The sequence below is a fragment of the Podarcis liolepis genome (genome assembly GCF_965112155.1).
Source record: "Podarcis liolepis genome assembly, chromosome: 9".
Taxonomy (NCBI): Eukaryota; Metazoa; Chordata; class Lepidosauria; order Squamata; family Lacertidae; genus Podarcis; species Podarcis liolepis.
The window spans coordinates 60,010,836-60,026,218 of record NC_139564.1 but is presented as its reverse complement, the minus strand read 5'-3'; the positions used below and the strand labels follow the sequence as shown (position 1 = coordinate 60,026,218).

At 42.5% G+C, this 15,383-nt stretch overlaps 1 protein-coding gene across 6 annotated transcripts in view; it reads left to right on the top strand.

Annotated features, from left to right (window-relative positions):
• TEC (tec protein tyrosine kinase) overlaps positions 1–15,383 on the top strand; it is a 76,538-nt gene that overhangs the window by 19,814 nt on the left and 41,341 nt on the right. Inside the window, exon 1 of one of the 6 annotated variants that reach the window (XM_083459940.1) lies at positions 10,536–10,769. The exons of the other annotated variants lie outside the window; for them this stretch is intronic. Within the exon in view, the coding sequence (XP_083316066.1) occupies positions 10,719–10,769 (51 nt within the window). The 5' untranslated portion in view covers positions 10,536–10,718. Of the gene's footprint in view, positions 1–10,535; positions 10,770–15,383 lie in introns of those variants that run through there. 6 annotated transcript variants of the gene reach the window in all.

Here is a 15,383-nt window from a genome sequence, read left to right as displayed (position 1 = left end):
AGTTAGCATTGCCGTTTCAGCCCCAGGTTGCAAATTCTTTCCTAGCATTTTCGGAGTTTTAAGCAAGGTAACCAGGCAAGTGGGCTAGTGTGTTGTGTTTTTCTGGGAGTCAAGGGTTTGCAGTACCAGCACCTTTCCATCCCCCCATTGTTAAAAGAGTGGTACTTAACTATAACAACTTCATGGTGAGTACCAATACCTTTTTAAAAAAGAAAGCACTGCAAGTGGCTCTTTACAAACCTGATGCAACCACATTTTGGGACTTTGTGTTTGTGTGTGTTTAGGTCTTCTGTACCTTCCTGACATGGCTGCCCCGGCTTTCCAGCTCGACTAGGGAAGCTATACAGTGGTACCTCGGGTTAAGTACTTAATTCGTTCCGGAGGTCCGTTCTTAACCTGAAAATGTTCTTAACCTGAAGCACCAGTTTAGCTCATGGGGCCTCCCGCTGCCACTGCGCTGCCCCTGCACGATTTCTGTTCTCATCCTGAAGCAAAGTTCTTAACCTGAGTTACTATTTCTGGGTTAGCGGAGTCTGTAACCTGAAGCGTATGTAACCCGAGGTACCACTGTACTTTGCTGCCACAATATTCTGGGAGGGGCTTTCATATGAGAGCTCAAGACGCACATTATACATGGTATGGAGAAAGCAGCATTAGAAACTGAGATATGAAAACTAGGAGCTAAATGGCACCTTAAACCTAGTTTATGAGCGTCGCAACAGAATGTCTAGGCACGCTTTTTTAATAACCAGACTACAAAGCTGAAAATGAATGAACTGCAGCTAAAATCTTATATTCATTTTTCACATGGTTTAGTCCTCATCTGAAGACTGCAAAAATACTTCCCCTGCCTGCCCCCTAATATTCTTATGGGGGTCCCTTCTTCAGTCCTCAGACAGTGGCTGAAAGTGGGGAGGCAAAAAAGCTCCTCCTTTTGTTCTAGCAGTGGCAGTTTTAATCTGAAATCTTAGGCGCAGTACTGCTCCCAGAGCTCAGAAACTGCTCACATTAATGAAATTCCCTGTCACAAAACGGGCCTAGAACAATGGGAGTTTCAAATGCTGGGAGAAAGTGAAGAGAGAGATTTTTTCCTTCTTTCATAATTCTGGAACATAGGACTACCCAATCAAGCTGAATGTTAGAAGATTCAAAACAAGCAAATGAAAGTACAGCGCAAAGTTAAAACTGTAAAATTCACTCCCACCAACTTGATTAGCTTTAGAAAAGGATTATACAACTTCGTGGAGGATAAACCTACCAGTGGTGACTAGCCACAACAGTTATACAGTGGTACCTCGGGTTACATACGCTTCAGGTTACAGACTCCGCTAACCCAGAAATATTACCTCGGGTTAAGAACTTTGCTCCAGGATAAGAACAGAAATCGTGCTCCGGCGGCGCGGCGGCAGCAGGAGGCCCCATTAGCTAAAGTAATGCTTCAGGTTAAGAACAGTTTCAGGTTAAGAACAGACCTCCATAACGAATTAAGTTCTTAACCCGAGGTACCACTGTATTATGTTTCCATTAGATGTATAAATGACCTGATTCAGTATAAGGCAGCTTTCTTTGCACTGTTGGAGGCATTATGCTTCTGCATGCCAGTTTATGGGAATCACAAGTTGGGAGAATACAGTGCCAGTGTGATCCTTCCATCCCAAACTGGTTTTTTTGCACATGGCATATTGTGTCCCATCCTTTCACTTTCTGCCATATTAAAGTGGCAGCAACTGCTGCAGGAGGAGGTGCTGAAAAGGCCATTTTGGCTTCTCCGGAAAAGTTGTGACAATGTGTTTCAATAAAATATTAAAGGCTGCAATTTAAAGAAGCAATATGCATGCACAGGAAAACTACAAATACAACTACAACTTTTACCACAGCAGTTTCCACTGCTGATGAGACAAGTTAGCTTTGCAAGGCAGTTTGGCTTTTAGTAGTAGTAAGTGCTGACCTGACAGTGTCAAACACAGTTTCAGTTATCTTCACAGTACTCCCTTCTCGTGTGCAAATTGCCTCTATTGGTTGCTGTAAAAATGCCCTGACAATTTAGCTACTAATGGGTTTATATGTCACTAATAAGTTGCTGAAGCATTCTTTGACCAGTTTCATCTAAGAAACCAGCTTAATCTTTCTTGGCATACCAGCCCACACATTTCTTTGTCAATCATTTATGATCGACAAGGAAAAGGAAAATAACAAACTTTTCTAAAGCTAGCCCTAACCACTGAAAAGGGTGTTAAAAACAATCTCATGTATACTTTTTGTTTTAGAACAATCTCATGTATACTTTTTGTTTTAGATCACTCTACTGGTGGCTAACATATTGATGTTGAATCCTGACAAGACAGAAGTACTGTTTTGGGAGGACAGGAGGCGGGCGGGTGTGGAGGACTCCCTGGTCCTAAATGGGGTAATCATGCCCCTGAAAGACCAGGTGTGCAGCCTGGGAGTCATTTTAGACTCTCAGCTGTCCATGGAGGCGCAGGTCAATTCTGTGTCCAGGGCAGCTGTTTACCATCCATCTGGTATGCAGGCTGAGACCCTATCTGCCTGCGGACTGCCTCGCCAGAGTGGTGCATGCTCTGGCTATCTCCCGCTTGGACTACTGCAATGCGCTCTATGTGGGGCTACCTTTGAAGGTGACCCAGAAACTACAATTAATCCAGAATGTGGCAGCTAGACTGGTGACTGGGAGCGGCCACCGAGACCACATAACACCGGTCTTGAAATACCTACATTGGCTCCCAGTACGTTTCCGAGCACAATTCAAAGTGCTGGTGCTGACCTTTAAAGCCCTAAACGGCCTCGGTCCAGCATATCTGAAGGAGCGTCTCCACCCCCATCGTTCTACCCGGACACTGAGGTCCAGTGCCGAGGGCCTTCTGGCGGTTCCCTCGCTGCGAGAAGCCAAGTTACAGGGAACCAGGCAGAGGGCCTTCTTGGTAGTGGCACCTTCCCTATGGAACGCCCTCCCTCCAGATGTCAAAGAGAACAATAACTACCAGACTTTTAGAAGACATCTGAAGGCAGCCCTGTTTAGGGAAGCTTTAAATGTTTGATGCATTAGTGTATTTTAATACTTTGTTGGAAGCTGCCCACAGTGGCTGGGGAAGTCCAGCCAGATGGGTGGGGTACAAATAAATTATTATTATTATTATTATTATTATTATTATTATTATTATTATTATCACTCTGTAGTTCTTTTATAATAGTGTCACCTGCACAGTGGTAAACAATGTCCCCAAATTTATCAAATTTCTGCCACTTACCATTTACAGCACTGTGGGTGGCAGGAAGAGCCCAGGAAAATCAAATGAATCTTTCACATGGGATCCTTTGTTGCCCTAGCAGTTGTTAACTTGTTGGCCTAAAAGAGGTCGCAAGCAAAAACTGACCCAGAGAAACAGATAAAATACCTTTCTTATGGCACATCATTTATGGCTTCTCAGACACATTGTCACGTATGATGCAGTTGAGATTCCTGCATTGCAGGGGGTTGGACTGGATAACCCTCAGAGTCCTTTCCAACTCTACAATTCTAAATTTCTATGATTAATTTGAATTTGGGTTGAGGTAGAAAAATATTCCATAAAACTTCCTACATCTGTTTTTAAATTTCTTTTAAAGAATTACCATATTGGGATAAAAAAGTGCTTATACATGATATATGCAGGCTTATTCATCTTGGAGTGAAAAAATAAACCATAAAATTGTCCATGTTTGTTTTTCTTGAAGAAATAGAGGGAGTTGTAGAGGGAATAGGTCTCCCTGTGATTGATGGGATTCTAAATCTCCCTAACAGAAAAGGTTGAAAGTCTGGGAGTTGTTTTTGCTTTTGTTCCAACCCTGCTCTTTGGTAAGTAGGTTGCCAGAGTAGCTAAAATGCTTTCTTTCTGCTCTGTTTGTTGCAATGCCTTGACCTTTCTTGAGTAGAGAGGAACTTGCAATACTAATCTATGCTTTCTTAACTTCCAAGCAACGCACTCTGTATGGGGCCATTCTTGAAAACAACTCAGAGGTTTTAGCTAGTTCAAAATGTTGCCACACATCTCCTTGCATATAGGGAACAGCACAGTCGTATACAGACAGTCTTGCTTTAGCAGCACTAACTGGCACTATGGTTCAGTTCAAGTTGCTGCTGCTTAGCTATAAAACCTTTCATGGTTGGCATCCAATGGATGGTTCCACTTGTCCCCTACTGCAACTTCAGTCCACCCATTAGCGATGCAGTTGCCTTTGATTGTACCTTCAAAATCTATGATTGTTCTCAGGCTCTTCTCTGAGTCCTTAAAGGTAAAGGTAATGGGACCCCTGACCATTAGGTCCAGTTGTGACCTACTCGGGTTGCGGCGCTCATCCCGCTTTATTGGCAGAGGGAGCCAGTGTACAGCTTCCGGGTCATGTGGCCAGCATGACTAAGCCGCTTCTGGCGAACCAGAGCAGCACACAGAAACGCTGTTTACCTTCCCGCCAGAAGGTATCTGCTTGCACTTTGACGCGCTTTCGAACTGCTATGTTGGCAGAAGCTGGGACGGAGCAACAGGAGCTCACCCCGTTGCGGGGATTCGAACAGCCGACCTTCTGATCAGCAAGTCTTAGGCTCTGTGGTTTAACCAACAGCGCCACCCACGTCTGAGTCCTTACTCCGCATGAAATGGAATTTGTTGTAGAGACTTTTACTCTGGGAAGGGAACTCAGGCAGGGGCAGATCAAGTGACAGTACCTTTTCTGTGCTGGCCCCACCACTATAGAGCTCTCCCCCCTGAGATACATTATCAACTTCTCAGTGCTTCTTTTCTAAAAAAGTATTTAGGGGTACTCTCATTTTGACTCAAGAAAATTACCATTTTATAGTTCAAATTGGGGAAAATAAAGACAGTAAATGGACAAAAGTACAAAGATTCACAAAATGTTTAGGTGTATGCGTACCCCTGCGTCCCCTTCAGGAAAAAAGCACTGAGCTTCCTCCTTGGTAGTGTTTAAAGGTACAGTGGTACCTCTAGATGTGAACGGGATCCGTTCTGGAGCCCCGTTCGCATCTAGAAGCAAACGTAACCAGCAACGGCACGTCTGCGCACACGTCGCTTTTCGCTGCTTCTGCTCATGCACATGACGTCATTTTGAGCATCTGCGCAAGCAGCAAAACCCGGAAGTAACGCGCTCCATTACTTCCGAGTTGCCGCCGAGCGCAACTCAAACGCACTCATCCCGAAGCACATTCAACCCGAGGTATGACTGTAAAGGTAAAGAGTCCCCTGACCGTTATGTCCAGTCGCGGATGACTCTGGGGTTGTGCACTCATCTCGCTTTACTGGCCGAGGGAGCTGGCGTTTGTCCGCAGACAGTTTCCGGGTCATGTGGCCAGCATGACTAAGCGGCTTCTGGCAAACCAGAGCAGCACATGGAAATGCTGTTTACCTTCCCGCCGGAGCGGTACCTATTTATCTACTTGCACTTGATGTGCTTTCGAACTGCTAGGTTGGCAGGAGCTGGGACCAAACAACAGGATCTTACCCTGTTGCAGGGATTCGAACTGCCTACCTTCTGATTGGCAAGCCCAAGACTCAGTGGTTTAGACCACACATGTATTTTTAGGCTTTATTTTAATGAGATAGCTTTATAAGCAGTAGACTCAGTAGTCCTAGCTGGCTGTGATATATTGATCTGAAATGTTTTAACTGCTGCTTCTGTAACTGTGATTATGTTTACATATTGTATGGTTTTAAACTGATTGAATTTGTTCTGAGCAGCACCTTTCTTTCCAAACTGGCCTGCCAGCAAGTTTTAATACCACAGATACTACTTCTTTCACATCTCTTTGGCCTCTGGATTGTTAGTTTCAGGACCAAAAAGTACATCTGCAGGATCATCTTTGGCCCAGAGGCCTCTATTTGCTGAGCCAAATTTAGGTTTTAGTTTCACATGACTACAGATGGAATTAAGAAAGTGCTGATTTAAGCCTCATGCGCAAAAAGGCCCCTTGTCCATTTTTTGGTGGTAAATCATGTAAATCTAGCTTCCAAACAAAACCATTTCATAATTAAAGGCATAGTGTATGCTGCTACAGTGGTACCTTGGAAGTCAAATGAAATCCGTTCCAGAAATCCGTTTGACTTCCAAAACGTTCAGAAACCAAGGTGTGGCTTCCGATTGGCTGCAGGAAGCTCCTTCGGGAGCCAAAACATTGGATTTGCAAGGCGTTTGGGATCCAAGGTACGACTGTATCATTGCTGAATCTAATGCCATACAAGAAAATCCGCATTCTACCAACCAAGTATGTAGTGACCAGTGTCAAAGTAGGATTTGGCTGCCACTGTAGTTTGCTTCTGTATGTGAAGGGGTGGGTGGGTGGGTATCTTATCCTTGGCTTCAGGTGCTAAAATGTGGGCCAACAGGGCCTGCCCAAGACATATCCCACTAGAGGCCACTGTCCCTGTGTCTCAGTCCAGCACTGCCCACTGCTTGCATCCTCCCTTCACCACAAAAGCAGATTTATAGTCCCATTGTGATCACGGTTGTTTCAAAAAAAGAAGCCAACCTTTCACTTGAGTATTGCATATGGGGAGTGGGTAGGCAGCTATTGCAGGTGGTGGTCCAGAGCTGAGCAGGAACATCATTAGTGAGCCGTGCTGCAACTCATCCCCATGTTGCCAAGCCCAGACATTTTAAATATTTTCAAAATGTCATTTTGTATTCTACGAAAGGAGGGGAGGGAAACTTTTAAAGCCTGTTGCTGCCCTGCCGCACTTCTGGAGTGTGGGAGAGTGTTGTTGTAGTCCTTTAACACCTCCAAAACAAATGAGTGTAAGAAGAGTCTGCTGGGTCAGACCAATGATCTGTCTAGTCCAACATCTTGTTTCCCCCAGTGGCCTCTGGGAAGCCTGCAAACGGAACACGAAGGCCAAGCCTCCCCCTGCTTCTCTCTCATCCCAGCAGCTAGAGGTTGGATATAGCCATCATGACTAAGAGTGATTGATATAATTCATCCTCCATGGGTTTCTCAACTCCATCTTTAATGACTGCTAAACTTGTGGCAGCCAGTTCCATACCCTGTGTGAAGAAATACTTCCACCAGTCTGTCTTGAATCACCTGTGCAATGAATTTAATTAAATATCCAGAGTATTAGGTATTAAATATTTCTCTCTAGTCAGTTTCTTCAAGCTGTGCATTATATTATAAACCTCTTAGCATATAACTACTTTTTTTACCTCCCCTGCTAAAAGTTCCAAAGGTGACTAGTCCTTCCTCATTTTGGTTGCCCTTTTCTGTACCTTTTGTGGTTCCACTACTAGAACTGTATGCAGTATTCCAAATGTGGCCATACCAAAGATTCATATAAAGATATTAAAATACTGGCAGTTTTATTCCTGATCCCCTTCCAAAAATGCCAGCAAGATAATCCCCTTTCCCTGCAGGGCTCTACAACCCTTTCCTCACCTTTCCCCTGTTTTGTGTATTCATTCTTCCATCATTTAGTAACTCGCCACACAGATTGGGTAGTGAGTGATTTTTCTGCATAATACTGCTAACTGTGTGAGGGTAAGGCTCTTGCTGGTGGTGCAGATCAGATTTAGCCCAAATGCCGCGCAGTGGCCTTAAACAGGTTTTTTAAAAAATACATCTGGAAAGGCACATAGGTATGTAGGTATTTTGTGGATATTCTTATGATTATGTAGTGTCTGAAGCATATACCATAACCAGAAAGGTTCAAATGCTAACATTTAGTTACAGTCATACCTTGGACGTCAAATGCCTTGCGATTCGAACGTTTTGGCTCCCAAACGCCGCAAACCCAGAAGTGAGTGTTCTGGTTTATGAACGTTCTTTGGAACCCGAATGTCTGACGGGGCTTCCATTGCTTCTGATTGGCTGCAGGAGCCATATCCTGGTTTCTGAATGTTTTGGAAGTCGAACGGACTTTCGAAATGGATTCCGTTTGACTTCCAAAGTACGACTGTATTGCTTGATTGTAGTAACACCCCTAACTAAGCATTTACAAGAAATATGAAAATTGCCAATAAAAACAACTAATTTTTAAAAAGATAATTAAAACAAACAGTAAAAGAAATTTAAATGTATCATCATTTATGTATATGGTTTGGCTAAACAAAAATGTTTTAAGCAGGCACCTTATTCTGGGGTTTTAATTTTGTGTTTTTCTTAGTTTTTGAGCTTTCAGAGGAGCACCAAGCTTGGACTTGTGCATGATTAATATGTTGCTATCATTTGTTGATGTATTATTGTCTTGCCTATTAAAAGAGAAAGAAAAAGAAATCCAAGCTGGCTATGTTGAATATTAGCACAAAACGTAACCAACTATACTCTAAGCTTGGAATGAAAGATTTGGCTGGTTATTAATTTACAATCCATGTGTAGTTTGTTGACTGGTTTGTTTCTACGTTTTGTCCCTTTCTTGACTACTGTCTTTCTCATTCTCTCTCCTTCAACTCATCTCTTTGATTTTCTATTATTTGCATCTCTCTGGACCATCCCTTCTTCCATCTCTTTGTTCCTGTTTCCACCACACACCCCCTGGCACCTATCTATTGATTCATTAAAATTATATGCTTCCCTTCCTTTAAAAAGTTTGAGGTAAACTAAGGTAACAGTAAGCTAAAATAAATAGACTAAAACAGCATAATACACAAAGATACAATGCAGCCACTGAAAGAATTGGCAATAGAAACAATTCTCACTGTTTTCATTATGGAGCAAGTTTAAAACAACAGCGATGCAGTACAGGAAATGAGAACCATTCATGGGCATCCTAAAACAGGTAGCTTTTAGCAACCGTTAAAGAGGGAGCAAGATGAGCTTCACTAATGGAGGGGATCCTAACTTTTGGTGTTTGCAGCTAATGAAGCTAGCCTGGCAAGATGTGAGAGGGAATTTTCAAAGACAAAATTTGCCCCCCCCCCCCCAATATTTCTTACTTTCACAATATTTTTATTTTGCATTTTTAAACAGATCTTCTCAGTAGGTATCCGTAGAAATATAGGTTGTTGTTGTTGTTTTGTGTCCCCTCAGCTCAGTGCCCTGTGTATGGGAATCACCTGCACCTCCCTAAATTGGCGCTGTTGGTCTCAACTAAGAATACACACATGGGTCTGTGGAGAAGAAGTTAGCAGGCTCCAATGGGAGAAATATCCCATTCAAATATCCCAGTTCCAAGCCATAAAGGACTTTAAAGATCATCGCCATTTCAGATATGAACCTGGAAACAAATTGGAACTTGACCAGTGATTTCAGTAAGGAAGTCACACACTCCTTATGCTTATTTAAAAAACAATTACATTAATAGGTGTGTTCCGGATTAACAACCCAGACTCTACATTTGGAACCAATATCACTCTCTGGACACTCTTCTGAGGCAACTCTATGGAGAGTGCACAACAGCAGTCCAGATGTGATATTGCCACCTAGCCAGATTTGCAGTCCTCAGAAATAAGCATACTTGGTACATTGACTGCAGTTAAGCAAAGGCTCCCTTGGTCACAGCTGACGTCTGGGCATTTAGGGACAATGCTAAGTCCAGAAGAACCCCACATTCCTTTCTATGATCTTAGACCATGGGTTCTTTCAGCTTTTTTTTACTCTAGGCCCTTTGATTTGCATCACCTTCTATAGGATCTGAACAGTCAATGGCAGCTGGAGATCTGACTGCTTACGCTACTCTCCTGTAGCATTAGAACATCTCAGCCAATCACTTCTTACAACCATCTCAGAAAAACCCCTTAGCATACAGTGGTGCCCCGCAAGACGTATGCCTCGCAAGACGGAAAACTCGCTAGACGAAAGAGTTTTCTGTTTTGGAGGTGCTTCGCAAAACGAATTTCCTATGGGCTTGCTTCGCAAGACGACAATGTCTTGCGAGTTCCTGCTGGTTTTTTTCCCTCCCCCCCTTTCTAAGCCGCTAAGCCGCTTATCAGCTGATCCGATCAGCAGATAAGCCGCTAATAGCGCTAATCCGCTAATCCTTCAATGGGCTTGCTTCGCAAGACGAAAAAACCGCTAGACGAAGAGAATCACAGAACGGATTCTTTTCGTCTTGCGAGGCACCACTGTATTATAGTGGAGATGGCATTCTATAAACCTTTTGTTCTTGGCCAGTTTTTCCGCAGATAGGTTTTGTATGAACGAAATAAAGACATATGAATTGGGCGTGGGGAGGGGAACGCCACACAATAATTTTAAATTGGCGTATATTTGGCATGTTGTGGATTTGGCCTTCCGAAATTTCACTTCAGCATATGGAGGTTAAAATGCTGCTGTTTGTAACAATCTAAATACAACACTTTCTATGCTCCTATTTAAGAGATTAGCAAATAGTTAGATGCTGAGCCATCACAGGCAGTTTTCATATGGGCGCTCAGATAGCTAAACCACTGGTGTCCGTCTTGAGAAGGGCTTCCTCCCTCTACTGCTTGTTACTTCCTCTTTCTCATAGTCACAGGGTAGGCTGGTGGTTTCCCCCCTCCTCCTCTGTGGTTTTTTTTTCTTCTTACTCCCTGTTTTTTCCTGATTGTCTTTCATCTCAGTCTCGGTTCCCTTGAGGCTTGATCCTCTTTGTCCATGTGCTTCGTCTGTTGGTCACTTTATGGAGTGAGCTGAAGAAGAATAATTTCATGAGACTGATTTCCTGCTAGAGAGAGAAAGCGATCCTATTCCATATAGTTTCCTGCAGTGGGCACAGAATCGCCCCTCCATTTGTGCAGCTGCCATGACGTGCTGGATCAGAGACCAATGGAAGAGAAAAAGGGCAGGCAAAAAGGTGGGTGAGGCAGCAGTGGTATTACAATAGTGATTTTTTAAAATCTGGCCCGTACAATTACTGTGCATTCCTATAAGCATTTTATGTTCTTTTCTCTCTGCCTTTCAATAACAAAAGCTTGGCCAGATCATCATGGCCAAACTAGTCATGCTGGGGCCATCATTTGTGTGTCTACTTATAAAGTGGGGCGAGGGCTCAAGTCTGGATACACACCATAAGCTTAAAGTAAATCTGTTCCCCCAAATAATCCCGAAACTGTAATTTATCCCCCAGAGCTACAGTTCCCAGCACCCTTAACCAACAGTTCCCAGGATTCTTACAGCGTGTGTATTGTCTATATGTAACTTAATGGAATACTTAAAACAGTTAAACAAGGGCAGGGACACTGAGCTCTCATGTGTGCACAAATTACTTAATACGCCTCTCAGTCCATTTCGCCAATCATGTTTTTCTCTTCCTTGGCTCTGATACAAGTGAGCTGGGAATTCAGAACTGTGGCTGGAGCAATGGACTAACTGAGGAGACGTAAAGTGCAGGAGCGGGGGAAGGTTTAACGACTTTCTCCTACAGGCTACTTTTACTGTTAAAAATAAAACATAGGCAGTGATTTATTTGTGAGTAGGAGAGATACACGGATGAAAAGAACCAGGGGTTTGTCGCTGTCATGTTCGCTTTGATCCTGAAACGCCTACACGTATCTGACTTTTGGTAAAATGAATTCCTATATTTTCCAACATAATGTCACTGGAATCAGGGACATATAATGGCTGAAACATGTAAGAATGGAAACTGTTTTACTTTCTGAAGTGTTGTCTAATTTTGAATATATTTCTAGTTACAGGTAGGTAGCCGTGTTGGTCTGCTGTAGTCGAAACAAAATAAAAATAATAATAAAAGAATAAAATAAAAAATTCCTTCCAGTAGCACCTTAGAGACCAACTACCGTAAGTTAGTTATTAGTATGAGCTTACGTGTGCATGCACATTTATTATTATTGTTATTATTATTTATTTGTTTTGAGTACATTGCATTAGTAAATTTTATAGCTAATGGTTGGATCCAAAGTAAGTTCGCCAGATTTGGGTTAGTGGACCTACATGCAAACTTTATGAATTTCCCCCCTTTTCTTTATTCTAGAAATACTCAATATCTCTTGAAATTGCATGCCCATATACTATATTCTGCATTTGCTCTGGACACTTCCTCTATTTGCAGACAAATTTAGTGTTCCATAAAGTGTGACAAGACTTTGCGTGGGTGGTTGCTCTTCTTAAGTTTATTTTCAAGCAATATATAGTTGCACGTGCTTGGCACAGCTGCCTCCAGAAAGCAAAAAATACCACAATTTCAGTCACCTCGGAATAATGTACCACTCTACAGAAGCTCATTTGGGGAGACAATTGTGAAAACAAGTCAAAAGATCTTGTAAAATGGCTGCCTTAATCTTATCCAGTGCCTACATACTGTGGTAGACAGCATTCTCTGAAGAAGAACTCAGATTAAGATCTCCTGATTAATTTCAACCAGAGGAATTGATGATGCAGTTTTCACAGAAGACTCTAGTCTTTTCCTTTTCCTTTCCCCTTCTTCTTCTGGTCTCAGCTGATTGTGGAAGATTTAGCATAAATAACTGTTTATTGGTAGGTAGCGTGAGCTGTTGTCAGGAATTTATCTTAGATTTTGATACGATTAGAGGTTGGCATGGAGGAACCTGGTGCTTGCAAATGCCATATATAGGGGAAATGTTAAGCAGATTTTATGATATGGCATTGCCTCACCCTGCAATAGGATTCTAATCAGTGTGTGAAATGTCACATGCCACCTTCCGAGTCGCAGTCAGACTAGAATGCAACTTCTTTTAACGACACAATAATTTTGTGTTGCAGTTATTCTAGTCAAGTTCCAGATCTGCCTTAAGACCCAATGGTTTCATTTGGAAAGGTAAGCGGGTACCTGCTTGAAGCCCATGGAACTTAAGGAACAACTTCAATGAACACAGAGGGACTTATTTCCATGTAAACATGCATGGAGTGTGAGAAAGTTCTTTTTGTATTTTCCTATATCATATCCTGACGGAATGGAAAACTGGGACCCAGAACCTCCGGGTCTGAAGAGAGCTATCCAGGACCACATACCCTCCAAGTGTCCCAATTTTCCAGAGACAGTTCTGGAATTACAGAAGCCATCCTGGTTTCTGATCTGACCCTGGACTGTCCTGGTTTTCTTTCCCCCTTTTCCCCAAATCTCAGGAATACAATTAAAAATGGTGGAGAGATCAGACACCCACACCCACACACCCACACCCCTGGTCCTTATTGGAAACAGGAGCCTTTGCTGTGTGTACGTGCAAAAACAGAGTCCTATTTATCCTGAAAATAAAATACCGGCAGTAAATGAAGCTGGCATACAAAGCCTTTTTTATTTTTAAAGGAAAATATAACAAATCCACTTTAAATCCTTTAATTGCAATGCTTCAGCAGCCAGCATTTTTTAAAAAGGAAATATGTGGAGTGTTTATATTGTAAATTGAGCCTTACACTGCAAGCCTTTACATGTCTACTCAGATGTAAATCCCATTGTATTCAATAGTGTTTACTCCCAGGTAACTGGGTAAAGACTGTGCAGTTTTACACTAAGCATTTTTACTCAGAGGTGCGTTCCACTGAGTTCAATCGGATTTACTCTCTGGTATGTTCCTTATCATTCTCAGTTTCTATTACAGTGGAACCTTGGTTTTCGAACGTCATCTGTTCCGGAAGTCCGTTCGACTTCCAAAACGTTCAGAAGCCGAGGATCAAAGGGCTGTCGGCAAGTTCAACAGGGAAAATTGAGAAACGCGCCTCGGAAGCTGTTCAACTTCCAAGGCGCGTTCAGAAACGGAAGCACTCATTTCCAGGTTTTTGGCATCTGGCTTCCGAAACGTTTGGCAGCCAAGACGTTTGAAAACTGAGGTTTGACTGTATTATTGTTATTAGTAGTAGTAGTAGCAGCAGCAGTATTTCCTGCCTTTTCCCCTGACTCAAGGCTGATTACAGATAAAATTTTATTTCATCCCATTTATCTGTTGAAGGTGTTGTACCCGATCCCTTCCCTCACATATTTTTTTCTTTACAACAATCCTGCAATGTAGGTTAGGCTGAGAGGTTGTAATTGGCTCAAGGTAACATGTATATGTGTATATGTATATGACATATATGTGTGTGGGAGATCAAACGCAGGAGAAGCTTCCTGATGTAGAATAGAACATTCCTATTTTCATCTGAGACAAGTTGGAGAGTATGGGACTGTGTGTGTACAGGAATAATTGGTAAGACACAGGAGCAGTGTGCTTCAAAAATCCAGTATCAACAAAGGCCAGATACAGTGGTGCCCCGCAAGACGAATGCCTCGCAAGACGGAAAACTCGCTAGACGAAAGAGTTTTCCGTTTTGGAGGTGCTTCGCAAAACGAATCTCCTATGGGCTTGCTTCGCAAGACGAAAATGTCTTGCGAGTTCCTGCGGGTTTTCCCCCCTCCCCCCTTTTCCTAAGCCGCTAAGCCGCTTATCAGCTGATCCGATAAGCCGATAAGCCGCTAATAGCACTAATCCGCTAATCCGTCAATGGGCTTGCTTCGCAAGACGAAGAGAATCACAGAACGGATTCTTTTCGTCTTGCAAGGCACCACTGTATTGCAAAAAGCACTGAATACTGTAACATATATAAGTTATGCAAATTAAACAAGCTGTGTGTAATTACTTACCTTTTGCATAATCAGTTTTGATGGTAAAGGACAAAGAGCTATGAGGAAAACTGTAACAACACCTTTAGTCTTTAGACACGCTTTCAAGCATCTGTTTTGCAACATTTGCTCTTTCTAAAAAAGAGATGCAAGATCCTTAGGAAGTCAGATTTTGCAACCAATTCCACAATATTCATTTGCTGTTGTTGCTTCTGCAGAATTGTTAACATGCAGGCAGCCTTAAAATAGGGATGGCCAACATCAGCTTCTGATATATATTTATTTCATAAAGTTTATATGCCTGTGGATTGTAAAAAACAACAAGCAAACCCAGCTACCTCAAAGCGGTTTACAAAAGATAAAACTAAAATCAAGAAAAATCAACATAGGCAAGCAGTTAAAGACCTCTATTTGCTAGTCCCAGTATAAATACTAGATCCCGGTTATAGCATTCTGTGTAACTGTTGTGAAATAAGACTCAAGTTCAACCTTGAAAAGGAGGAATCTTCCTAATGTGTGTGGCGTTTTGTCTGGCTCAACTACATTTGCCTGAGACTTTGAGCTAGTGATTTGGGAACATTGTGGAAACAGAGAAATGTAATTGAGGGGGGATTTGCTAAAGGTGAAGGAAAACAGAGGGTTAAAATCAGGGGTGGGGAACTAGATCCAGACAGCTGGCCAGTTTGTTAAACACCCCCCCCCCAAGCCAAGCTACCTATTGGCAAGTTTTATAGACTGGCAGGGGCAATCACTTGACATCACAATGGTGTCAGGTAATCCATTTGCTTCTACACAGTATGGAATCAAACGGTGCACACAAAGGCACAGCTGATTAATGGATCTTGCAAAGTGCTAGGCATGGGGCTTCGCAAGACAACAGTAAATGTTATATTA